Genomic DNA, 27,547 nt, shown 5'->3' with positions numbered 1-27,547 from the left:
GACCCCCATAACCCCCCATAGATCCCCATATCCCCCCATAGACCCCATAGATCCCCTATAACACCCCATAGACCCCCATAACTCCCCATAGACCCCCATATCCCCCCATAGACCCCATAGATCCCCTATAACACCCCATAGACACCCATAGCCCCCCATAGACCCCATAGATCCCCTATAACACCCCATAGACACCCATAGCCCCCCATAGACCCCATAGATCCCCTATAACACCCCATAGACCCCCATAACACCCCATAGACCCCATAGATCCCCTATAACACCCCATAGACCCCCATAAGCCCCCATAGACCCCATAGATCCCCTATAACACCTCATAGACCCCCATAACCCCCCCGTAGATCCCATAGATCACCTATAACACCCCATAGATCCCCATAACCCCCCATAGACCCCATAGATCCCCTATAACACCCCATAGACACCCATAGCCCCCCATAGATCCCCTATAACACCCCATAGACCTCCATAATACACCATAAATCCCCTATAACCCCATAGACCCCCATAGAACCCCTATAAATCCCCATAGACCCCAGAACACCCCATAGATCCTATACATCCCCTATAACACACCATAAATCCCCTATAACCCCACATAGACCCCATAGATCACCTATAACACCCCATAGAACCCCATAACACACCATAGTCCCCATAGATCCCCTATAATACCCTATAGACACCCATAACCCCCCATAGACCCCATAGATCCCCTATAACACCCCATAGAACCCCATAACCCCCCATAGATTCCCTATAACACCCCATAGAACCTCATAACCCCCCATAGATCCCCTATAACACCCCATAGACCCCCATAACCCCCATAGACCACATAGATCCCCTATAACACCCCATAGACACCCATAACACACCATAATCCCCATAGATCCCCTATAATACCACATAGACACCCATAACCCCCCATAGACCACATAGATCCCCTATAACACCCCATAGAACCCCATAACCCCCCATAGATCCCCTATAACACCCCATAGACCCCCATAACCCCCATAGACCACATAGATCCCCTATAACACCCCATAGACACCCATAACACACCATAGTCCCCATAGATCCCCTATAATACCACATAGACACCCATAACCCCCCATAGACCCCATAGATCCCCTATAACACCCCATAAATCCCCTATAACCCCACACAGACCCCCATAGAACCCCTGTAAATCCCCATAGACCCCCATAAGTCCCCATAGACCCCATAGATCCCCTATAACACCCCATAGACCCCCATAACCCCCCACAGACCCCATAGATCCCCTATAACACCCCATAAATCCCCTATAACACACCATAAATCCCCTATAACCCCACATAGACCCCATAGATCCCCTATAACACCCCATAGACCCCCATAAGCCCCCATAGATCCCCCATAGACCCTATAGATCCCCTATAACACCCCATAGACCCCCATAACCCCTCATAGACCCCATAGATCCCCTATAACACCCTATAAATCCCCTATAACCCCACACAGACCCCCATAGAACCCCTGTAAATCCCCATAGACCCCCATAACCCCCCATAGACCCCATAGATCCCCTATAACACCCCATAGACCCCCATAACCCCCCATAGACCCCATAGATCCCCTATAACACCCCATAGACCCCCATAACCCCCCATAGAAAAAGGAAACAGCGGCAACGATGTAAGGAGGCACATTGATTTACTAAATACTATATCGAAATATAACACAATAGAATTGAAAGTTGAGCTAACGAATCAAGCCAAATAGGACAGAGAATGAGTCCCGTAACCGAGAGGACCCCATAAGACCCTCATAGGACCCCATAAGACCCCCCAGGACCCCCATAGGACCCCTTTAGCCCCCCATAAGACCCCATAAGACCCCCCAGGACCCCCATAGGACCCCCTTTAGTCCCCCATAAGACCACATAAGACCCCCCAGGACCCCCATAGGACCCCATAGAACCCCCTAGGCCCCCCATAGACCCTCATTTAACCCCATTTCTCTCCCCATATCCCCCATATCCCCCAGTACCTGCCAGGTTTCCGCTGGCCCCACCTGAGCGACCCCATAAGACCCCTTTAGCCCCCCATAAGACCCCTCAGGACCCCCATAGAACCCCTTTAGCCCCCCATAAGACCCCCCAGGACCCCCATAAGACCCCATAGGACCCCTTTAGACCCCAATAAGTCCCCTTTAGCCCCCCATAAGACCCCTTTGGCCCCCATAAGACCCCATAAGACCCCTTTAGCCCCCCATAAGACCCCACAAGACCCCTTTGGCCCCCCATAAGACCTCTCAGAACCCCCATAGGACCCCTTTAGACCCCAATAAGGCCCTATAGAACCCCCTTTAGACCCCATAAAACCCCATAGAACCCCTTTAGCCCCCATAAGACCCCCCAGGACCCCCATAAGGCCCCCTTTAGTCCCCCATAAGACCCCATAAGACCCCCCAGGACCCCCATAAGACCCCCTTTAGTCCCCCATAAGACCCCATAAGACCCCCCAGGACCCCCATAAGACCCCCTTTAGTCCCCCATAAGACCCCATAAGACCCCCCAGGACCCCCATAAGACCCCCTTTAGTCCCCCATAAGACCCCATAAGACCCCCCAGGACCCCCATTAGGACCCCCTTAGGACCCCTTTAGCCCCCCATAAGACCCCATAAGACCCGCCAGGACCCCCATAGGATCCCCTTTAGTCCCCTATAAGACCCCCCAGGACCCTCATAGGACCCCCTTTAGCCCCCCATAAGACCCCATAAGACCCCATAGGACCCTCATAGGACCCCATAAGACCCTCATAGGACCCCATAAGACCCCCCAGGACCCCCATAAGACCCCAATAAGTCCCCTTTAGCCCCCCATAAGACCCCTTTGGCCCCCATAAGACCCCATAAGACCCCTTTAGCCCCCCACAAGACCCCTTTGGCCCCCCATAAGACCTCTCAGGACCCCCATAGGACCCCTTTAGACCCCAATAAGGCCCTATAGAACCCCCTTTAGACCCCATAAAACCCCATAGAACCCCGTTAGCCCCCATAAGACCCCCCAGGACCCCCATAAGACCTCTTTAGCCCCCTCATAAGACCCCATAAGACCCCCCAGGACCCCCATAAGACCCCCTTTAGTCCCCCATAAGACCCCCCAGGACCCCCATAGGACCCCCTTTAGTCCCCCATAAGACCCCAAAACAACATGGCGGAGGTGGCCTCGATTTGATTGACAGCTCGATACGGAGAGGTTTAAGCAGGAGTGGGCGTGGCTAAAGGTGAGTGGGCGTGGTCAGCGTCGGGGGGCGTGGTCTCGATTTGATTGACAGCTCGATACGGAGCGGTTTGAACTGGAGTGAGCGTGGTCAGCGTCGGGGGGCGTGGCCTATATTTGATTGACAGTTCAATACGAGAGCGGTTTAAACAGGAGTGGGCGTGGCCAGCGTCGGGGGGTGGCCTCTATTTGATTGACAGCTCAAAACGGGAGTGGTTTAAACGGGAGTGGGCGTGGCCAAACAGGAGTGGGCGTGGTCAGCGTCAGGGGGCGTGGTCTCGCGGCAGCCATGTTTGTTCGGGGGTCGCTCCGGAGGCGGTCGGCGAGGGGGGTGAGGAGTTATGGGGGTCCTATGGGGCAGAATGGGGCTCTATGGGGCAGAATAGGGCTCTATGGGGCAGAATGGGGCTCTATGGGGCAGAATGGGGCTGTGGGAGGGATCTATGGGGCTAAGAAGGATCTATGGGGATCTATGGGGCTCCTATGGGGCTGTGGGGAGATCTATGCGGCTCCTATGGGGCTGGAGGGGGTTCTATGGGGCTCCTATGGGGCTGGGTGGGGGATCTATGGGGCTCCTATGGGGCTGGGTGGAGGATCTATGGGGCTCGTATGTGGCTGGAGGAGGGATCTATGGGGCTGAGAAGGACCTGTGGGGATCTATGGGGCTCCTATGGGGCTGCGGGAGGGATCTATGGGGCTAAGAAGGACCTATGGGGATCTATGGGGCTCCTATGGGGCTGTGGGGAGATCTATGGGGCTCCTATGGGGTTGGAGGGGGTTCTATGGGGCTCCTATGGGGCTGGAGGAGGGATCTATGGGGCTGAGAAGGACCTGTGGGGATCTATGGGGCTCCTATGGGGCTGGGGGAGGGATCTATTAGGCTAAGAAGGACCTATGGGGATCTATGGGGCTCTTATGGGGCTGTGGGGAGATCTATGGGGCTCCTATGGGGTTGGAGGGGGTTCTATGGGGCTCCTATGGGGCTGGGTGGGGGATCTATGGGGCTCCTATGGGGCTGGGTGGAGGATCTATGGGGCTCGTATGTGGCTGGAGGAGGGATCTATGGGGCTGAGAAGGACCTGTGGGGATCTATGGGGCTCCTATGGGGCTGCGGGAGGGATCTATGGGGCTAAGAAGGACCTATGGGGATCTATGGGGCTCCTATGGGGCTGTGGGGAGATCTATGGGGCTCCTATAGGGCTGGAGGGGGTTCTATGGGGCTCCTATGGGGCTGGGTGGGGGATCTATGGGGCTCCTATGGGGCTGGGTGGGGGATCTATGGGGCTCCTATGGGGCTGGGGGGGGATCTATGGGGCTCCTATGGGGCTGGGTGGGGGATCTATGGGGCTCCTATGGGGCTGGGGGGGGATCTATGGGGCTCCTATGGGGCTGGGGGGGGATCTATGGGGCTCCTATGGGGCTGGGGGGGGGGGTATGAATTAACCCCCCCACCCCATCAGCCCACAGAGGACCCCGACCGTGGGCAGCCATGTCACACGTGTGGGGAGCAATGCCCAGGGTTCCAAGTGCACGGATGGAGGTCTGACCCCCCCCCCCCCATTAATTAACCCCCCCCTTAATTAACCCATATCCTTATTACCCCCCCATATACCCCACCCTATACCCCCCCATATACCCCCCATATACCCCCCCATATGCCCCCACTCCCCCATTAATTACATTAATTAACCCCTATCCTAATTACCCCCCCCATTTTTACCCCCCCATATACCCCCCCATTCACCCCCCCATATACCCCCCACCCCCCCATTAATTGCATTAATTAACCCCTATCCTTATTGCCCCCCCTATATACCCCCCCATATACCCCCCATATAACCCCACCCCCCCATTAATTACATTAATTAACCCCTATCCTAATTACCCCCCCCATATCCCCCCCCATATCCCCCCCCCATATCCCCCCCCCATATCCCCCCCCCATATCCCCCCCCCATATCCCCCCCCATATCCCCCCCCCATATCCCCCCCCCATATCCCCCCCCCATATCCCCCCCCATATCCCCCCCCATATACCCCCCCATATACCCCCATATACCACCCCATATAATCCCCATATAACCCCCGTATACCCCCCGTATACCCCCCGTATACCCCCCATATACCCCCCATATACCACCCCATATACCCCCCATATACCCCCCCCATATACCCCCCATATACCCCCCCCATATACCCCCCCCATATACCCCCCCCATATACCCCCCCCATATACCCCCCCATATACCCCCCCATATACCCCCACATATACCCCCCATATACCCCCCATATACCCCATTAATTAACCCCTATTCTAATTACCCCCCCCTATTTTTACCCCCCCCCATAGGAAGATCTGCCAGCACTGTAAATGCCCCCGTGTGGATCACGCCGCCGTGGGGGGGGGGGGATGGGGCAGGGGGGGGGTCCCCCCCAAAGACCCCCTCCAACGCCTCATGTGTCATTTGGGGGGGGGGTCCGAAAGGGGGAGGGGGGGGGCAAAAAGGGGGGGGGTCCGATGGCGACTCCGGATGCCCCCCCGAAGAGTTTGTATGGGCCCCCCCCGGACTCAATACGGAGCAGGTAATGAAGACCCCCCCCCCCCATATTAAATCCCTGCCCCCCCCCCCCCCCCCCCAATGATTTGAGACCCCCTCCCCATTAAAAACCCCATATATAGGGTGTGTCCCCCCCATAGAAACCCCATAGATTGGTTCCCCCCTCCCATAGATAACCCCACATATTGGCCCCCCCCCCTTAAAATAATCCTATATATTAGGCCCCCCCCATTAAAAACCCCATATATAGGGTGTCCCTCCCATAGAAACCCCATATATTGGGTCCCCCCCCCCCCCATAGAAAACCCCATAGATTGCCCTCCCCCCCATTGGTCTATGGAGAGTCTATGGGGGGTCTATGGGGTCTATGGGAAGTCTATGGGGTCTATGGGAAGTCTATGGGGTCTATGGGGCCAACAGGGATCTATGGGGTCTACGGGGAGTCTATGGGGTCTATGGGAAGTCTGTGGGGTCTATGGGGTCTATGGGAAGTCTATGGGGTCTATGGGAAGTCTATGGGGTCTATGGGAAGTCTATGGGGTCTGTGGGGCCAACAGGGATCTATGGGGTCTATGGGAAGTCTATGGGTCTACGGGGAGTCTATGGGGTCTATGGGACCAACATGGGGTCTATGAGGAGTCTATGGGGTCTATGGGAAGTCTATGGGGTCTATGGGGCCAACAGGGATCTATGGGAAGTCTATGGGAAGTCTATGGGAAGTCTATGGGAAGTCTATGGGGTCTATGGGGCCAACAGGGATCTATGGGAAGTCTATGGGGTCTATGGGAAGTCTATGGGGGTCTATGGGGCCAACAGGGATCTATGGGGTCTATGGGAAGTCTATGGGTCTATGGGGAGTCTATGGGGGGTCTGTGGGGTCTATGGGGCCAACTGGGGGTTTATGGGCCCTTTCCCCTTTAGGCCCCGCCCCCTATTGGCCCCACCCACTTAAGTCCCGCCCCCATTCACCCCCATTCACCCCCATTCATTCCTTTCCAGCCCCATAGACCCCTTTCCCCTTAGGCCCCGCCCCCTCCCAGGCCACACCCATATAGGCCCCGCCCCCTATAGGCCCCGCCCACTTAAGCCCCGCCCCCAATTGACACCACTTCCATAGACCCCCATAGACTTCCCATAGACCCCATAGACTCCCCATAGACCCCCATAGACTCCCCATAGACCCCATAGACTCCCCATAGACCCATAGACTCCCCATAGACCCCATAGACTTCCCATAGACCCATAGACTTCCCATAGACCCCATAGATCCCTGTTGGCCCCATAGACCCCCCATAGGACCCCCATAGACCCCCATAGACCTTGAGACCCCCCCCCTTCAGGTCTATGGGTCTATGGGGCCAACATGGGGTCTATGGGGAGTCTATGGGGTCTATGGGACCAACATGGGGTCTATGGGAAGTCTGTGGGTCTATGAGGAGTCTATGGGGTCTATGGGGGGTCTGTGGGGTCTATTGGGCCAACTGGGGGTCTATGAGGTCTATGGGAAGTCTATGGGGAGTCTATGGGGGTCTAAGGGTTTCCAGCCCCATAGACCCCTTTCCCCTTAGGCTCCGCCCACTCCCATAGCCCCCACCCCCTATAGGCCCCACCCCTTTAGGCCCCGCCCCCTTTAGGCCCCACCCACTTAAGCCCCGCCCCCCAGGTGTCGCAGTTCTTCAGCCATTGGCCGGAGGAGAAGATCCCGTACGTCAACAGCCCCGGGGAGAGGAACCGGGTCCGACAGCTCCTACAACAGCTGCCCCCACATGACAGCGAGGTGTGGGGCTGGGGGGAGTTATGGGAAGGTTATGGGGGGAGGTGTGGGGCTGGGGGGGATCCTGGGGGGGTTATGGGGGGAGATGTGGGGCTGGAGAGAGTCCTGGAGGGGTTATGGGGGGAGATGTGGGGCTGGGGGGGGTCCTAGGGGGGATATGGGGGTAGATGTGGGGCTGGGAGGGGTCCTGGGTGGGTTATGGGGGGCTGGGGGGGGTCCTGAGGGGGTTATGGGGGGAGATGTGGGGCTGGGGGGGGTCCTGGGGGGGTTATGGGGGGCTGGGGGGGGTCCTGGGTGGGTTATGGGGGGAGATGTGGGGCTGGGGGGGGTCCTGGAGGGGTTATGTGGGGAGATGTGGGGCAGGGAGGGGTTCTGGGGGGGTTCTGGAGGGGAGATGTGGGTCTGGGGGGGGACCTGGGGGGGTTGGGGGGGTCCTGGGGGGGTTATGGGGGGAGATGTGGGGCTGGGGGGGTTATGGGAAGGTTATGGGGGGAGGTGTGGGGTGGGGAGGGGTCCTGGGGGGGTTATGGAGAGCTGGGAGGGGTCCTGGAGGGGTTATGGGGGGAGATGTGGGGCTGGGGGTGGACCCCCCCCTGGGGGGGGTCCTGGGGGGGTTATGGGGAGCTGGGTGGGTCCTGGGGGGGTTATGGGGGGATGGGAGGGGTCCTGGGTGGGTTATGGGGGGAGATGTGGGGCTGGAGAGGGTCATGGGGGGATTATGGGAAGGTTATGGGAGGAGGTGTGGGGCGGGGAGAGGTTCTGGGTGGGTTATGGGGCCATTTAGGGCCCCATTGACCCCATTGGTTGCCATTTAGGGCCCCATTGACCCCATTGGGTGCCATTTTAGCCCCACTGACCCCATTTTGATCCCATTTCCCCCCTATTTCTCCCCCAGCCCCAATACTGCAATGCATTGGATGCAGCTGAACGTCGGGAGCTGAAGCTTTTCGCCCAACAACGTCAAAGGGAGAATTTGGGTCGGGGCAGCGCCCGCCCCATCCCACCCACATCCACCTCCATCTGCCAACAGGTACCAAGAGACCCCCAGAATTACCCCAAAATACCCCATTTGGGGGCCTTTATTGGCCAACAAGAACCCAAAATACCCCCAAAATGACCCCATTTGGGGCCCTATTGGCCAACAGGACTTCAAAAACCCCAAAATGACCCCAAAAATCCCCATTTTGGGGCGTTCGTTGGCCAAAAGGACCTCAAAAACCCCAAAATCACCCAAAAAATCCCCACTTTAAGGCTTTTGTTGGCCAAAAGGACCTCAAAATACCCCAAAATGACCCCAAAAATCCCCAATTTGGGGCTGTATTGGCCAAAAGGACCTCAAAATGCCCCAAAATGACCCCAAAAATCGCCATTTTGGGCCTTCATTGGCCAACAGGTCCCAAAATCCCCCAAAATGACCCCAAAAAATCCCCATTTTCTGCCTTCATTGGCCAAAGAGAACTCAAAATCCCCCAAAATTCTCAATTTTGAGCCTTCATTGGCCAACAGGTCCCAAAATCCCCCAAAATGACCCCAAAAATCCCCAATTTGGGCTTCCCTTTGCCAACAGGAACCCCAAATACCCCAAAATGACCTCAAAAATTCCCATTTTGGGCTTTCGTTGGCCATCAAGAACTCAAAATACCCCCCAAATACCCGATTTTGGGCCCCCATTGGCCAAAAGGACCTCATAACCCCAAAATGACCAAAAAAATCCCCATTTTGAGCCTTCGTTGGCCAACAGGACTTCAAAAACCCCCAAATGACCCCAAAAATCCCCATTTTGGGGCCTCCATTGGCCAACAGGTCCCAAAATCCCCCAAAATGACCCCAAAAATCCCCATTTGGGGCCTTTGTTGGCCAACAGGATCTCAAAAACCCCCAAATGACCCCAAAAATCCCCATTTTGGGGCCTTCGTTGGCCAAAAGGACTTCAAAGTACCCCAAAATGACCCCAAAAATCCCCAATTTGGGGCCCTATTGGCCAAAAGGACCTCAAAATACCCCAAAATGACGCCAAAAACCCCCAATTTGGGCTTCCCTTTGCCAACAGGAACCCCAAATGCCCCAAAATGACCCCAAAAATTCCCATTTTGGGCCTCCGTTGGCCATCAAGAACTCAAAATACCCCCCAAATACCCAATTTTGGGCCCCCATTGGCCAAAAGTACCTCATAACCCCCAAAATGACCCAAAAAATCCCCATTTTGGGGCCTTCATTGGCCAACAGGTCCCAAAATCCCCCAAAATGACCCCAAAAATCCCCATTTGGGGCCTTCGTTGGCCAACAGGATCTCAAAAACCCCCAAAATGACCCCAAAAATCCCCAATTTGGGCTTCCCTTTGCCAACAGGAACCCCAAATGCCCCAAAATGACCCCAAAAATCCCCATTTTGGGGCCCTATTGGCCAACAGGACTTCAAAAACCCCCAAATGACCCCAAAAATTCCCATTTTGGGGCCTTCGTTGGCCAAAAGGACTTCAAAGTACCCCAAAATGACCCCAAAAATCCCCATTTTGGGGCCTTTGTTGGCCAAAATGACCTCAAAATACCCCAAAATGACACCAAAAATCCCCAATTTGGGCTTCCCTTTGCCAACAGGAACCCCAAATGCCCCAAAATGACCCCAAAAATCACCATTTGGGGCCTTCATTGGCCATTAGGACCCAAAATCCCCCAAAATGACCTCAAAAATTCCCATTTTGGGCCTCCGTTGGCCATCAAGAACTCAAAATACCCCCCAAATACCCAATTTTGGGCCCCCATTGGCCAAAAGGACCTCATAACCCCTAAAATGACCCAAAAAATCCCCATTTTGGGGCCTTCATTGGCCAACAGGTCCCAAAATCCCCCAAAATGACCCCAAAAATCCCCATTTGGGGCCCTCGTTGGCCAACAGGATCTCAAAAACCCCCAAATGACCCCAAAAATCCCAATTTTGGGCCTTCGTTGGCCAACAAGAACCCAAAATACCCCAAAATGACCCCAAAAACCCCCATTTTGGGGCCTTCGTTGGCCAAAAGGACCTCAAAATACCCCAAAACAACCCAAAAAATCCCCATTTTGGGCTTCCCTTTGCCAACAGGAACCCCAAATGCCCCAAAATGACCCCAAAAATCGCCATTTTGGGCCTTCATTGGCCATTATGCCCCAAAATCCCCCAAAATGACCTCAAAAATTCCCATTTTGGGCCTCCGTTGGCCATCAAGAACTCAAAATACCCCCCAAATACCCAATTTTGGGCCCCCATTGGCCAACAGGGCCGCCATTTTGTTGCCCCCAACCGCCATTTTGTTACCCCCAACCCTCATCTTAATGCCCTGACCGCCATTTTGATGCCCCCAGCCGCCATTTTGTTGCCTCCAACCCGCATTTTGATGGGCCCCATCTGCCATTTTGACCACCCTTCTCCCCCCACAGTGCGGCCGGCGGCTGATTGGAGGCGACATGGCGGTGTTTGCCACGCGGGCCGGCCATGGGGCCTGTTGGCACCCTCAGTGCTTCACCTGTGCCACGTGTGGGGAGCTGCTGGTGGATCTCATCTACTTCTACCAAGATGGCCGCATCTACTGCGGGCGGCACCACGCTGAAACACAACGGCCACGCTGCCAGGCCTGCGACGAGGTACCCAAATCGTGCCCCCACTTCCTGTTACCCATCACCCCACTTCCTGTTACCCATCACCCCACTTCCTGTTACCCCGTATCCCACAATGCCCTCCCACTTCCTGTTACCCATCACCCCACTTCCTGTTACCCCCCTCTCCACTTCCTGTTTCTCATCACCCCATATCCCATAATACCTCAAATCCCACTTCCTGTTTCCCATCCCCCCTCCCATATCCCATGATACCCACCCACTTCCTGTTTCCCATCACCCCACTTCCTGTTACCCCATATCCCACAATGCCCTCCCACTTCCTGTTTCCCATCACCCCATATCCCACAACACCTCAAACCCCACTTTCTGTTTCCCATCACCCCACTTCCTGTTACCCCCCTCTCCACTTCCTGTTTCTCATCACCCCACATCCCACAATACTTCAAACCCCACTTCCTGTTTCCCATCACCCCATATCCCACAACACCTCAAACCCCACTTCCTGTTACCCATCACCCCACTTCCTGTTACCCCCCCTCTCCACTTCCTGTTTCTCATCACCCCATATCCCATAATACCTCAAATCCCACTTCCTGTTTCCCATCCCCCCTCCCATATCCCATGATACCCCCCACTTCCTGTTACCCATCACCCCCCACTTCCTGTTTCCCATCACCCCACTTCCTGTTACCCCCCTCTCCACTTCCTGTTTCTCATCACCCCATATCCCACAATACCTCAAACCCCACTTCCTGTTTCCCATCACCCCACTGTTTCCCATCACCCCTCCCATATCCCATGATACCCCCCCACTTCCTGTTACCCATCACCCCACTTCCTGTTACCCCCCTCTCCACTTCCTGTTTCTCATCACCCCATATCCCATAATACCTCAAATCCCACTTCCTGTTTCCCATCACCCCTCCCATATCCCATGATACCCCCCCACTTCCTGTTTCCCATCACCCCACTTCCTGTTACCCCGTATCCCACAATGCCCTCCCACTTCCTGTTTCCCATCACCCCATATCCCACAACACCTCAAACCCCACTTATTGTTTCCCATCACCCCACTTCCTGTTACCCCCCTCTCCCCTTCCTGTTTCTCATCACCCCATATCCCATAATACCTCAAATCCTACTTCCTGTTTCCCATCACCCCCCACTTCCTGTTTCCCATCACCTCACTTCCTGTTACCCCCCCACTTCCTGTTACCCCATATCCCACAATACCCCCCCACTTCCTGTTTCCCATCACCCCATATCCCACAACACCTCAAACCCCACTTCCTGTTTCCCATCACCCCACTTCCTGTTTCCCATCACCCCATATCCCATAATACCCCTTCACTTCCTGTTTCCCATCACCCCCACTTCCTGTTACCCATCACCCCACTTCCTGTTACCCCATATCCCACAATACCCCCCACTTCCTGTTACCCCCACCCCACTTCCTGTTACCCCCCCACTTCCTGTACCCCCCCCACTTCCTGTTACCCCATATCCCACAACACCTCAAACCCCACTTCCTGTTTCCCATCACCCCCCCTGCAGCTCATCCTGTCCAATCAGTGCACGGAGGCCGAGGGCGTCCGTTGGCACCTCCGCCATTTTTGCTGCTTCGAGTGCGAGGAGCCGCTGGGGGGGCAGCGCTACGTCATGAGGAGGGGGCGGCCATATTGCCCCCCCTGCCACCGCCACCTGCACGACCAGTTCTGTGACGCCTGCGGGGACCCCATAGGTGAGAATGGGGTGAGAATGGGGGTTTTTGGGGAAGAAAATGGTGGAAAATAGCAATTTTCTGCACCAAAATGGCTGAAAATTGCACTTATTTGGGCCAGAGTGGCTGAAAATTGCACTTATTTGCGCCAAAATGGCTGAAAATAGGACTTATTTGTGCTAAAATGGATGAAAATTGCACTTATTTGCACCAAAATGGCTGAAAATTGCAATTTTCTGCACCAAAATGGCTGAAAATTGCACTAATTTGCACCAAAATGGCTGAAAATAGGACTTATTTGTGCTAAAATGGCTGAAAATAGCACTTATTTGCACCAAAATGGCTGAAAATAGGACTTATTTGTGCTAAAATGGCTGAAAATAGCACTTATTTGCGCTAAAATGGCTGAAAATAGCACTTATTTGGGCCAAAATGGATGAAAATAGCATTTATTTGCGCTAAAATGGCTGAAAATAGCAATTATTTGTGCTAAAATGGCTGAAAATAGCACTTATTTGCATCATAATGGATGAAAATTGCACTTATTTGCACCAAAAATGGGGTTTTTTGGCACTAAGATGGCTGAAAATGAGGCTTTTTGGCTGAAAATAGCACTTCTTTGCACCAAAAATGGGGCTTTACTTTACACTTATTTACACCAAAATTGATGCACGACCAGTTCTGCGACGCCTGCGGGGACCCCATAGGTGAGAATGGGGGTTTTTTGGGGAAGAAAATGGTGGAAAATAGCACTTATTTGTGTCAAAATGGTGAAAAAATTGCAATTTTGGGCACTGAAATGGCTGAAAATGGGGTTTTACGGCAACAAAATGGCTGAAAATAGCAGTTATTTGGGCCAGAGTGGCTGAAAATTGCACTTATTTGCGCTAAAATGGCTGAAAATAGCAGTTATTTGTGCTAAAATGGATGAAAATTGCAATTTTCTGCACCAAAATGGCTGAAAATTGCACTTATTTGGGCCAGAGTGGCTGAAAATTGCACTTATTTGCGCTGAAATGGCTGAAAATAGCACTTATTTGGGCCAAAATGGCTGAAAATAGCAGTTATTTGCGCCAAAATGGCTGAAAATTGCAATTTTCTGCACCAAAATGGCTGAAAATTGCACTTATTTGGATCAGAGTGGCTGAAAATTGCACTTATTTGTGCTAAAATGGCTGAAAATAGCACTTATTTGCGCCAAAATGGCTGAAAATAGCAGTTATTTGTGCTAAAATGGCTGAAAATAGCACTTATTTGCATCAAAATGGCTGAAAATAGCACTTATTTGGGCCAAAATGGCTGAAAATAGCAGTTATTTGCGCTAAAATGGCTGAAAATAGCACTTGTTTGTGCTAAAATGGCTGAAAATTGCACTTATTTGTGCTAAAATGGCTGAAAATAGCACTTATTTGCGCTAAAATGGTGAAAATAGCACTTATTTGTGCCAAAATGGCTGAAAATAGCAGTTATTTGTGCTAAAATGGCTGAAAATAGCACTTATTTGCATCAAAATGGCTGAAAATAGCAGTTATTTGTGCTGAAATGGCTGAAAATTGCACTTATTTGCACCAAAATGGCTGAAAATAGCAGTTATTTGTGCTGAAATGGCTGAAAATTGCACTTATTTGCATCATAATGGATGAAAATTGCACTTATTTGTGCCAAAAATGGGGCTTTTTGGCACTAAAATGGCTGAAAATGAGGCTTTTTGGCTGGAAATAGCACTTCTTTGCACCAAAAATGGGGCTTTACTTTACACTTATTTACACCAAAATTGATGCACGACCGTTTCTGCGACGCCTGCGGGGACCCCATAGGTGAGAATGGGGGGTTTTGGGGGAAGAAAATGGTGGAAAATAGCACTTATTTGTGTCAAAATGGTGAAAAAATTGCAATTTTGGGCACTGAAATGGCCGAAAATGGGGTTTTACGGCAACAAAATGGCTGAAAATTGCATTTATTTGGGCCAGAGTGGCTGAAAATTGCACTTATTTGCGCTAAAATGGCTGAAAATAGCACTTATTTGTGCTAAAATGGCTGAAAATAGCACTTATTTTTGCTAAAATGGATGAAAATAGCACTTATTTGCGCTAAAATGGCTGAAAATAGAAATTATTTGTGCTAAAATGGCTGAAAATAGCACTTATTTGTGCTAAAATGGCTGAAAATAGCAGTTATTTGTGCTGAAATGGCTGAAAATAGCACTTATTTGGGCCTAAATGGATGAAAATAGCACTTATTTGGGCCAAAATGGCTGAAAATTGCACTTATTTGCGCTAAAATGGCTGAAAATTGCACTTATTTGCATCAAAATGGCTGAAAATAGCAGTTATTTGTGCTAAAATGGCTGAAAATAGCACTTATTGCGCCAAAATGGCTGAAAATAGCAGTTATTTGTGCTGAAATGGCTGAAAATTGCACTTATTTGCATCAAAATGGATGAAAATTGCACTTATTTGTGCCAAAAATGGGGCTTTTTGGCACTAAAATGGCTGAAAATGAGGCTTTTTGGCTGAAAATAGCACTTCTTTGGGCCAAAAATGGGACTTTGTGGCAACAAAATGGCTGAAAAATGCAGTTATTTGTGCTGAAATGGCTGAAAATAGCACTTATTTGCACCAAAATGGTGGAAAATTGCTATTTTCCAGACAAAAATGGCTGAAAATAACACTGAAAATTGCAGTTATCTGCACCAAAATGGCTGAAAATAGGACTTAGTTGCGCCAATTTGAACCCCTTCAGCCCCCCTATTCTGACCCCCATATTCCCCCCCTTTAACCCCATATCCCCCCCTTTAACCCCATATCCCGCCCTATAACCCCATATATCCCCCCTTTAACCCCATATATCCCCCCTTTAACCCCATATATCCCCCCTTTAACCCCATATCCCCCCATATCCAGGTGTGGAACAGGGCCATATGACATACGAGGGGCAGCACACCCCATATCCCCCCCTTTAACCCCATATACCCCCCCCTTTATCCCCATATCCCCCCCCATTTAACCCCATATACCCCCCCTTTAACCCATATTCCCCCCATTTAACCCCATATACCCCCCCTTCCCCTCCATTTAACCCCATATAACCCCCCTACCCCTCCATTTAACCCCATATCCCCCCCTTTAACCCCATATCCCCCTCCTACCCCCCCATTTCACCCCATATCCCCCCATTTCACCCCATATCCCCCCCTTAAACCCCATATCCCCCCCTTTAACCCCATATCCCCCCCTACCCCCCCATTTCACCCCATATCCCCCCATTTCACCCCATATCCCCCCCTTTAACCCCATATCCCCCCCTATAACCCCATATATCCCCCCTTTAACCCCATATATCCCCCATGCCCCCCCCTTTAACCCCATATCCCCCCATATCCAGGTGTGGATCAGGGCCATATGACGTACGAGGGGCAGCACACCTCATATCTCTCCTTTAACCCCATATACCCCCCAGTTAACCCCATATACCCCCCCTTCCCCCCCATTTCACCCCATATCCCCCCATTTCACCCCATATCCCCCCCTTTAACCCCATATCCCCCCATATAACCCCATATACCCCCCCTTTACCCATATATCCCCCATACCCCCCCCTTTAACCCCATACACCCCCCATACCTCCCCATTTAACCCCATACCCCCCCATTTAACCCCATATACCCCCCCTTTAACCCCATATCCCCCCATACCCCCCCTTTAACCCCATATAGCCCCCCAACCTCCCATTTAAGCCCATATACCCCCATATAACCCCATATCCCCCCCCTTTATCCCCATATACCCCCCCATATCCCCCGCATTGAACCCCATATACCCCCCATTTCACCCCATATCCCCCCTTTAACCCCATATCCCCCCCTTTAACCCCATGTCCCCCCTTTAACCCCTTATCCGCCCCCTTTAACCCATATCCCCCCCCTACCCCCCCATTTCACCCCATATCCCCCCTTTAACCCCATATCCCCCCCTTTAACCCCATATCCCACCCCTACCCCCCCATTTCACCCCATATCCCCCCATTTCACCCCATACCCCCCCCGTTTAATCCCATATACCCCCCATACCCCCCATTTAACCCCATATCCCCCCATATAACCCCATATCCCCCCATATCCAGGTGTGGTTCAGGGCCATATGACATACGAGGGGCAGCACACCTCATATACCCCCTTTAACCCCATATACCCCCCTTTAACCCCATATACCCCCCTTTAACCCCATATACCCCCCTTTAACCCCATATTCCCCCCTTATCCCCATATACCCCCCCTACCCCCCCATTTCACCCCATATCCCCCCATTCCACCCCATATCCCCCCATTCCACCCCATATCCCCCCCTTTAACCCCATATCCCCCCCTATAATCCCATATATCCCCCCTTTAACCCCATATCCCCCCCCTACCCCCCCATTTCACCCCATATCCCCCCATTTCACCCCATATCCCCCCCCTATAACCCCATATCCCCCCCCTATAACCCCATATCCCCCCCCCTATAACCCCATATCCCCCCCCTTTAACCCCATATCCCCCCCCTACCCCCCCATTTCACCCCATATCCCCCCATTTCACCCCATACCCCCCCGTTTAATCCCATATCCCCCCCATACCCCCCATTTAACCCCATATCCCCCCATATAACCCCATATCCCCCATATCCAGGTGTGGATCAGGGCCATATGACATACGAGGGGCAGCACTGGCACGCGTTGCCGTCCTGTTTCTGCTGCGTCGCCTGCGGTCGGGATCTTTTGGGGTCCCCCTTCTTACCCCGGGGGGGGCAGCTCTTCTGTTCCCATTCCTGTGCACAAAGACCCCCCCCAGCACCAAGGAACTGCCCCTCCAGGAGGTCGTGGGGAGGGGGTCCACCTGGAGGTGAGTGGGGGGGGGGGTTGGATCCTATGGGGGTCTATGGGGGGCTGTAGGATCCTATGGGGGTCTATGGGGGCATCTATGGGGTTACTGGGGGGCTGTAGGATCCTATGGGGGTCTATGGGGGCCCTGTAGGATCCTATGGGGGTCTATGGGGGGCTGTAGGATCCTATGGGGGTCTATGGGGGCCCTGTAGGATCCTATGGGGGTCTATGGGGGGCTGTAGGATCCTATGGGGGTCTATGGGGGCCCTGTAGGATCCTATGGGGGTCTATGGGGGCCCTGTAGGATCCTCTGGGGGTCTATGGGGGGCTGTAGGATCCTATGGGGGTCTATGGAGGCCCTGTAGGATCCTATGGGGGTCTATGGAGGCCCTGTAGGATCCTATGGGGGTCTATGGGGGGCTGTAGGATCCTATGGGGGTCTATGGGGGCCCTGTAGGATCCTATGGGGGTCTATGGGGGCCCTGTAGGATCCTATGGGGGTCTATGGGGGCCCTGTAGGATCATATGGGGGTCTATGGGGGCTGTAGGATCCTATGGGGGTCCATGGGGCCCTGTAGGATCCTATGGGGGGTCTATGGGGGTCTATGGGGGCCCTGTAGGATCCTATGGGGGGTCTATGGGGGGCTGTAGGATCCTATGGGGGTCTATGGGGGGCTGTAAGATCCTATGGGGGTCTATGGGGGCTGTAGGATCCTATGGGGGTCTATGGGGGCCCTGTAGGATCCTATGGGGGTCTATGGGGGCTGTAGGATCCTATGGGGGTCTATGGGGGCCCTGTAGGATCCTATGGGGGTCTATGGGGGGCTGTAGGATCCTATGGGGGTCTATGGGGGCCCTGTAGGATCCTATGGGGGTCTATGGGGGCCCTGTAGGATCCTATGGGGGTCTATGGGGGGCTGTAGGTTCCTATGGGGGTCTATGGGGGCATCTATGGGGTTCCTGTGGAGCTATAGAGACACTGGGGGGTCTATGGGGGGGGCCTGTTGAGGAGGGGTCTATGGGGCACGGGGGTGGTGGTGAAGGGTTCTATGGGGTGGTTTATGGGGGGGGGGCTGTTCAGGGATCTATGGGGCACTGGGGGGGGGGGTGATGAAGGGTTTATGGGGCAATGGGGGGGGGGTCTCTTATCATCCCCCCCCCTCTGCCCCACAGGCTCTGATCTGCGCTTCCGCCGCGGTGCCCCCCATCGTCATTCCATGCCCGAACTCGGAGGGGGGTCCGCCCCACACGCCCCCCCCCCATCCCGCCCCACACCCACCTCCCCCCCCCCACCTCCCCCTGCCCCCCAACCCCAACCCACCCCCCCCCTTCCCCCCCCCAGCCCCCCAAGTTGACCTATTAAGTGACGCTATGGGGCTCGAGGGGGGGATGATCATCATGATAAGGACCCCCCCCAGAAGGAGGAGGAGGAGGAGGGGGAGGTGGGGACCCCCCCATTGGCTGCCATCATCATCTTCATCATCATCATCATCAGACGATGGCACCTTCCTGGGGGAGCCCATCCCCCGCCCCCCCCAGCTCCGCCATCTTGGCTCCGCCCCCTCCTCTAAGCCCCGCCCCCTCGGCCCCGCCCCCTCCACTAACCCCCACCCCATTGGCTCTGCCCCTTCTAAGCCCCGCCCCTGCGTCCCCGCCCCCTCCTCTAAGCCCCGCCCCCTTGGCCACGCCCCCTCATCTACGCCCCTCCCCATTGGCTCCGCCCCCTCTAAGCCACGCCCCCTCGGCCCCGCCCCCTCCCCGCAAGCTCCGCCCCCTCCCGGCTCCACCCAGCGGCCCAACCCCCCCCCCAAGGGCAAGGGGCTGCACGGTGGCCTGACCTCTGACCTCTCATGGTGACCTTTGACCTCTGCCTGCGGTGACCTCTTATAGGCTGACCTTTGGCCTCTCCTGTGGTGACCTCTGACCTCTAATGGTGACCTGGTTTGACCTTTGGCCTCTCCTGAAGTGACCTCTGACCTCTACTGAAGTGACCTCTGACCTCTCTTGGGTTGACCTCTGACCTCTCCAGCGGTGACCTCTCCTGGTTTGACCTTTGGCCTCTCCTGAGGTGACCTCTGACCTCTTTAAGGGTGACCTCTGGTCTCTACTGGTGACCTCTGACCTCTCTTGATGACCTTTGACCTCTTCCTCTGCAGTGACCTCTCTTGGGTTGACCTCTGACCTCTATTGGTGACCTGGTTTGACCTTTGGCCTCTACAAGTTGACCTCTGACCTCTGAATCCAGACTGAGTCCTTATGGTGACCTCTTCGTGTGACCTCTGACCTCTCCTTGACCTTTGACCTCGTCTTGACCCCATAACAGTGATGCCCGATCTCGGCTGTTGATGCTCTGTGAACTTTTCAGTTGACCTTTGACCTCTGACCTTCGCTGTGACCTCTGGTGACCTTTGCCCTCTGACCTCAGCCTAACTTTGACCTCTCAGTGACCTTTGCCCCCTGCTGATGCCCCCCCCTTACTCAGCACTTTGACCTTTGACCCCCATGATGGTTGTGGGTGACCTTTGCACTTTGCCCCCCCCCCCCCTCCGTGACCTCTGCACTGTGACCTTTGACCCGGAAGTGCCTTTCTATGCCCCCCCCCAATAGACGGTGGGGGTGAACTGTCAATAAAGGGGCGGGGTCACCGCCTGTGACGTCATCAAAAGTGGGCGGGGCTACGGCTGTGTGTATGCAAATGATGTGCCCATATATGGCAATGGGGGGGGAGGATGGTTATAGACCCATCACGTGACTCCCCGCGGCGCCTCCTATTGGCTGAGAGCGTCGGGAGGTGCTGATTGGTCAGCGCTGCGCACGTGACCCGTGGAGCCGGAAGGAGAAGGGACAGCGGTTGTCATGGTAACCGGGGGGGGGGGGGGGGAGTAACGGCTTCCGGTGTCTCCCCGCCGTACTGAGACAACTTCCGGAGCTACTTCCGGGTTCTCGTAGATGGTTTCTATGGTTACCGAGCTACTTCCGGCGGCTCTTCCTGCGCTTAGAAGCCGCTGTTGGAGCCACTTCCGGCACGGACGCAGTTTCCATGGTAACCGCAGCGCACTTCCGGTATCCCATCACGCACTTCCGTTTCCGCGGGGCCTACTTCCGCCCCTGAATCCCAGGCGAGAAATCCTCACGTTCCAGCGCCGTTTTTCGCTCTTACCCCCTTAATTTCCGTTGCCGCACTTCCGCTTCCGGTTTCCTAAAGCTTCCGGTTCCGGTCTCGTTCCGCCATGCCGCTGCCTGCCGCCTTGCAGTGCCGTTTGGCCAAGCGCGGCCTACTCAAACACGTGGAGCCCGGTGAGCGCCGATGGGGGCCGCCATTTTGTGGGCGTGGACAACGCGGTTTGTGGGCGGGGCCAATCGGGGACGAGAACGGGGGGGGGGCGTTAAAGCGGGAGGGGGCGTGGCCTAAGCAAATGGGCGTGATTATGCTAATGAGGGCGTGGGCTATTGGGCGGGGCCTATTGGGCGGGGCGGGGCTAAGCAAATGGGCGTGGCTATGCTAATGAGGGCGGTACCTATTCGGGGCGTGTTAAGCAATGGGGCGTGGTTATGCTAATGAGGGAGTGTGCCATTGGGCGGGGTTAAGCAAAGGGGGCGTGGCTATGCTAATGAGGGTTGGGGCTATTCACGAGGGGTTGAGCAAAGGGGGCGTGGCTATGCTAATGAGGGCGGGGCCTATTCGCGAGGGGTTGAGCAAAGGGGCGTGGCTATGCTAATGAGGGCGGGGCCTATTCGTGAGGGGTTGAGCAAACGGGCGTGGCTATGCTAATGAGGGCGAGGCCTATTCAGGATGTATTAAGCAAAGGGGCGTGGCTATGCTAATGAGGACTGGGCCTATTCGGGGTGGGGTTAAGCAATGGGGCGTGGTTATGCTAATGAGGGCGGTGCACGATTGCTTGGTGGGGGCGTGGCCTGAGGAGTGGGCGTGGCCTGGTGTGGCGGTGGGCGTGGCTTGGGGGAAATGGGCGTGGCCTATGGACAAGTGGTTATGGGGTTTCTATGGGGCTCTATGGGAGCTATATTGGATCTAAAGGGCTGTGGGGCTGGGGGAGGGTCCTGTGGGGGTCTATGGGGGGCATCTATGGAGGTCCTGTGGGGCTCTACGGACACTGGGGGTCTGTAGGATCCTATGGGGGTCTATGGGGGGCATCTATGGGGTTTCTGTGGGGCTATAGGGACACTGGGGGGCTGTAGGATCCTATGGGGGGAATCTATGGGGTTCCTGTGGGGCTATAGGGACATGGGGGTCAATGGGGGGCATCTATGGGGTTTCTATAGGGCTATAGGGACACTGGGGGGCTGTAGGATCCTATGGGGGTCTATTGGGGGCATCTATGGGGTTGCTATATTGGATCTATGGGGCTGGGGGAGGTGCCTATGGGGTCATCTATGTGGTTCCTGTGGGGCTATAGGAACATGGGGGTCTATGGGGGACATCTATGGGGTTCCTGTGGGGCTATAGGATCCATTTGGGTTTTATGGGGGGCATATATAGTGTTCCTGTGGTTCTATAGGGCCTTTAGGGGGCTCTTGGGGGGGCGGAGCTTAACTGTGGGGGGGGGGCATGACCATTGGGGGGGGGGGGGGCGTGGCTTAGATGCAGTGGGCGTGGCCATTTTGGAAGGGGGCGTGGCTTAGTGGCAGTGGGCGTGGTCGTTAAGGGGGGGTGGCTTAGATGCAGTGGCCGTGGCCATTTTGAAAGGGGGCGTGGCTTAGCGGAGGTGGGCGTGGCCTTTGGGGTGGGCGTGGCTTAGATGCAGTGGGCGTGGTCATTTTGGAAGGGGCATGGCTTAGTGACGGGGGCGTGGCTTAACTGAGGTAAGCGTGGCCATCGAGAAGGGGCGTGGCTTAGACGCAGTGGGAGTGGCCATTGGGAAGGGGCGTGGCCTTGTGGCTGTGGGCGTGGCCATTGAAAAGGGGGCGTGGCTTAGATGCAATGGACGTGGCCATTGGAAGGGGCGTGGCCATTGAGAAGGGGCGTGGCTTAGCGGTGGTGGGCGTGGCCATCGATAAGGGGCGTGGCTCAGTGAATGTGGGCGTGGCCAGTGAGAAGGGTGTGGCTTAGTGACTGTGGGCGTGGCCATTGAAAAGGGGCGTGGCTTAGCGGCGGTGGGCGTGGCCTTTGAGGAGGGGGCGTGGTCATTGGGAGGTGGGCGTGGCCTAGCCCCCTTAGCCCCGCCCCCATTTAAAGAGCCCGAGGAGGAGATCATAGCGGAGGATTATGACGACGCCCACGTGGACTATGAGGCCTCCAGGCTGGAGGGGCTGCCCCCCCCGTGGTATAAAGTGCTGGACCCCACCTGGTAAGTGGGGCCTGTGGGGGATCTGTGGGGCTGGGGGGATCCTATAGGGTTCTGTGGGCTGGGGGGGGTCCTATGGGAGGTCTATGGGGATCCTATAGGGTTCTATGGGGCTGGGGGGATCCTATGGGAGGTCTATGGGGATCCTATGGGGGGCCCTGTGGGGCTGCGGGGATCCTATAGGGTTCTATGGGGCCGGGGGGATCCTATGGGAGGTCTATGGGGATCCTATGGGGGTTTTATGGGGTTGGAAGGATCCTATGGGGGCTTTATGGGGTTGGAAGGATCCTATGGGGGTTCTATGCGGTTAGGGGGGTTCTATAGGGATATGTGGGGCTGGGAGGGTTCTATAGGGTTCTATGGGGCTGGGGGGATCCTATGGGAGTTCTATGGGGATCCTATGGGGGCTCTGTGGGGCTGGGGGGATCATATAGGGCTCTATGGGGCTGGGGGGTTCTATAGGGCTCTATGGGGCTGCGGGAATCCTATAGAACTCTATGGGGCTGCGGGAATCCTATAGGGCTCTATGGGGCTGGGGGTATCCTATAGTGCTCTATGGGGCTGTGGGAATCCTATAGGGCTCTATGGGGCTGCGGGGATCCTATAGGGCTCTATGGGGTTGGGGGGATCCTATAGGGCTCTATGGGGCTGGGGGGATCCTATAGGGCTCTATGGGGCTGAGGGGATCTTATAGGGCTCTATGGGGCTGGGGGGATCCTATAGGGCTCTATGGGGCTGGGGGGATCCTATAGGGCTCTATGGGGCTGGGGGGATCCTATGGGTGTTCTATGGGGTTGGGGGGTCTATATGCAGCCCCATATAGCCCCTACCCTATATGTGACCCCCCATATAACCCTATATGTGGCCCTATATGTTGCAGTGGTCTGCCCTATTACTGGAACGCAGAGACCGACCTGGTGTCATGGCTGCCCCCCGGGGACCCCAACGCCGTCATCACCAAAGCAGCCAAGAGGCAGAAAGGGGGGGGGCGTGAGTATTAATATGGGGGGGGGGCAATAATAGGGACCCCCCACCCCCATTAAATAACCCACTATGGGGGGGGGGACATATTAATGGGCGGGGAGAGGACCCCTCCCCATTACAAGGCCTTATAATGGGGGGGGGGTGGGCACTTATTAACCCCCCCCCCCTTTAATGATTGTTTTTGGGGGGGGGTACAGAGGAAGCTGAGGACCCCCCCCACCCGACAGAGTGGAAAGGGATGAACCCCCCCCCCTCCGCGACCCCCCCCCACCTCGGGACCCCCCCCACGGGAAAGACGCTTCCATAGGAGGGATGAAGTAGCACCGTACCCCCCCAAGGGGAAGAAAGGTAATGCCGTACCCCCCCTATATCCCATAGACCCCCCTATATCCCATAGACCCCCCCATATCCCATAGACCCCCCTATATCCCATAGACCTTCCTATATCCCATAGACCCCCCCAGATCCCATAGACCCCCCCAGATCCCATAGACCCCCCCATATCCCATAGACCCCCCCATATCCCATAGACCCCCCTATATCCCATAGACCCCCCCATATCCCATAGACCCCCCTATATCCCATAGACCTTCCTATATCCCATAGACCCCCCCAGATCCCATAGACCCCCCCAGATCCCATAGACCCCCCCCATATCCCATAGACCCCCCCATATCCCATAGACCCCCCTATATCCCATAGACCCCCCCAGATCCCATAGACCCCCCCATATCCCATAGACCCCCCTATATCCCATAGACCCCCCCAGATCCCATAGACCCCCCCATATCCCATAGACCCCCCATATCCCATAGACCCCCCTATATCCCATAGATCCCCCTATATCCCATAGACCCCCCCCATATCCCATAGATCCCCCTATATCCCATAGACCCCCCTATATCCCATAGACCCCCCCATATCCCATAGACCCCCCCATATCCCATAAACCCCCCCATTATCCCATAGACCCCCCTATATCCCATAGACCCCCCCATAGACCCCCCCATATCCCATAGATCCCCCCATATCCCATAGACCCCATATCCCATAGACCCCCCATATCCCATAGACCCCCCCATAGACCCTCCCATATCCCATAGATCCCCCTATATCCCATAGACCCCCCCATATCCCATAGATCCCCCTATATCCCATAGACCCCCCCATATCCCATAGACCCCCCCATATCCCACAGACCCCCCCATAGACCCCCCCATATCCCATAGACCTCCCCATATCCCATAGACCCCCCCATATCCCATAGACCCCCCATATCCCATAGACTTCCCCCATAGATCCCCCCATATCCCATAGACCCCCCCCATATCCATAGACCCCCCCATAGACCCCCCAAACCCATATCCCATAGACCCCCCATACCCCATAGACCCCCCCTATATCCCATAGACCCCCCCTTATCCCATAGACCCCCCTATATCCCATAGACCCCCCCATATCCTATAGACCCCCCATATCCCATAGACCCCCCCATATCCCATAGGCCCCCCCATAGACCCCCCATATCCCATAGACCCCCCCATATCCCATAGAGCCCCCCATATCACATAGATCCCCCCATAGACCCTCCCATATCCCATAGACCCCCCCATAGACCCCCCCCATATCACATAGACCCCCCATATATAACCCCCCCCACCCCATTTATTACCTCCCAACCCATTTATTACCCCCCACCCCATCTATTACCCCCCCATTTATTACCCCCCCCTCCATTAATTACCCCCCCACCCCATTTATTCCCCCCCCATATTAAACCCCCCCCCTCCCCCACTTATCCCCCCCCCACCCCAGGCAGCCGCAAAGACGACGAGCTGGACCCCATGGACCCCAGCTCCTATTCAGACGCCCCACGGTAACACCCCCCCCCATATAAAACCCCATATAAACCCCATATAAACCCCATATGGGGTGGGGGGGGGGGTCCCACCTTAACCCCCCTCCCCCCCCATTATAGGGGTACCTGGTCTACGGGGCTTCCCAAGAGGAACGAGGCTAAAACAGGGGCTGATACGACGGCAGCGGGACCCCTGTTCCAACAGAGACCCTACCCAGCCCCGGCGCTGTGTTAAGGGCCAACGCTGAGGCTTCGAGGGGCAAAGATTGAAGACCCCCCCCCTTATTAATTATGGGGGGGGGGGCATCAATATTGAGCCCCCCCCCCATATTCTGGCTGCTTTGTTGGTTGTTTTCTATGGGGCTTTGGGGATTGGAAATAGGGTAGGAATATATGGGGGGGGGGGGGCGACCCAACCCCCCCCCCCCCCCCATGTTATATATGTAAGGATTGGGACCCCCCCCATAAAAGAATGGGACCCACAAAGGGTTGAGACCCCCCCATAAGAGATTGGGACCCCCCCCTTGAAAGGCTGAGACCCCCCATAAGAGACTGGGACCCCCAAAGGGTTGGGACCCCCCCCATAAAAGAATGGGACCCCCAAAGGGTTGGGACCCCCCCATAAGAGATTGGGACCCCCAAAGGGTTGGGACCCCCCATAAGAGATTAGGACCCCCCCCCATAAATGACTGAGACCCCCCCCCAATTAAGGTTGGGACCCCCCCCCCCCATAAAAGACTGGGACTCCCAAAGGGTTGAGACCCCCACCCATAAAAGAATGGGACCCACAAAAGGTTGGGACCCCCCATAAGAGATTGGGACCCCCCCCCCTTGAAAGGCTGAGACCCCCCAAAGGGTTGGGACACCCCCCCCCCCCCCATTAAATGTTGGGACCTCCCCCCCCCCCCCATTAACCCCCATATTTGGTTCCCCCCCCCCTTTAAGACCCCATTAGGAACCCCCCAATCCCCCCCAATAAAACTCCTCCCCCCCCATCCCTGTGTTGCACACGCGTGTGCAAGAACATGTCTGTGTGTGTGTGGGGGGGGGGGGGCACACACTGACACACAGGTGGGTTTGCACGAGGGCTTTGCACGCTTGTTTCCCGTGTACATTTGCACACGTGGGGTCCATCACGAGGGTCCTCGCACGAGGGCTTTGCACACTCGTGTCCTCGCACACGCGGCTCTTTAACACGCCAAGCTCTGGCGCTGCAGCTCCTTGCACAAGCGCTCTTCCCCCTCGCACGAGGCCCCTTGCACACTCGGCTCTTTGCATGGGGGGGGTTGTGCACTCGTTTCCTTGCACAAGTGTCCTTCCTCATCTCTTTGCACACTCATCTGCTTGCACGGGGCTTCTCCTTCATCCTGCACACCCAGTTGCTGACACGAGGCTCCTTGCACACCCATCTCCTTGCACGACGTTCTTTGCTCCCACGAGGCTCCTTGCACACTCATCTCATTGAACAAGGCTCCTTGCACATCTGGTTGCTCACACGATGCTCCTTGCACACTCATCCCCTTGCATGAGGCTCCTTGCACACTCAGTTGCTCCCACGAGGCTCCTTGCACACCCATCTCATTGCACAAGGCTCCTT

General features: G+C 55.3%; 2 protein-coding genes across 2 annotated transcripts; both read left to right on the top strand.

Annotated features, from left to right (window-relative positions):
• Positions 1–3,517: 3,517 nt before the first annotated feature.
• LOC146751224 (prickle planar cell polarity protein 3-like) lies at positions 3,518–20,470 on the top strand (the record flags this gene model as incomplete). The annotated part of the gene is made up of 10 exons (XM_085535190.1): positions 3,518–3,624; positions 4,754–4,833; positions 5,644–5,660; positions 7,515–7,628; positions 8,521–8,655; positions 11,043–11,246; positions 12,777–12,963; positions 17,612–17,824; positions 18,979–19,042; positions 19,696–20,470. Coding segments are annotated over 10 exons (1,155 nt in total), but the record flags the coding sequence as incomplete, so codon positions are not given.
• A 373-nt stretch (positions 20,471–20,843) lies between these two features.
• On the top strand, positions 20,844–27,472 carry LOC146751223 (polyglutamine-binding protein 1-like). Its single transcript, XM_085535191.1, has 6 exons — positions 20,844–21,102; positions 23,000–23,111; positions 23,989–24,098; positions 24,290–24,440; positions 25,908–25,968; positions 26,071–27,472. The coding sequence occupies exons 1-4, from the start codon at positions 21,036–21,038 to the stop codon at positions 24,397–24,399; spliced, it is 399 nt and encodes a 132-aa protein (XP_085391317.1). The 5' UTR covers positions 20,844–21,035; the 3' UTR covers positions 24,400–24,440; positions 25,908–25,968; positions 26,071–27,472.
• Positions 27,473–27,547: the final 75 nt, after the last annotated feature.

The sequence above is a fragment of the Coturnix japonica genome, unplaced genomic scaffold, assembly GCF_054131305.1.
Source record: "Coturnix japonica strain WE unplaced genomic scaffold, WE-NBRP24 Scf110, whole genome shotgun sequence".
Taxonomy (NCBI): Eukaryota; Metazoa; Chordata; class Aves; order Galliformes; family Phasianidae; genus Coturnix; species Coturnix japonica.
Note: the sequence above shows the minus strand (reverse complement) of the source record. Positions and strands in the feature narration are given on the sequence as shown.

Coding starts and splice junctions, on each gene's coding strand:
- LOC146751223 (XM_085535191.1), top strand. CDS start 21,036: ATGCCGCTGCCTGCCGCCTTGCAGTGCCGTTTGGCCAAGCGCGGCCTA. Junction 21,103..22,999: donor ACTCAAACACGTGGAGCCCG/GTGAGCGCCGAT, acceptor CCCCATTTAAAG/AGCCCGAGGAGGAGATCATA. Junction 23,112..23,988: donor AAAGTGCTGGACCCCACCTG/GTAAGTGGGGCC, acceptor TATATGTTGCAG/TGGTCTGCCCTATTACTGGA.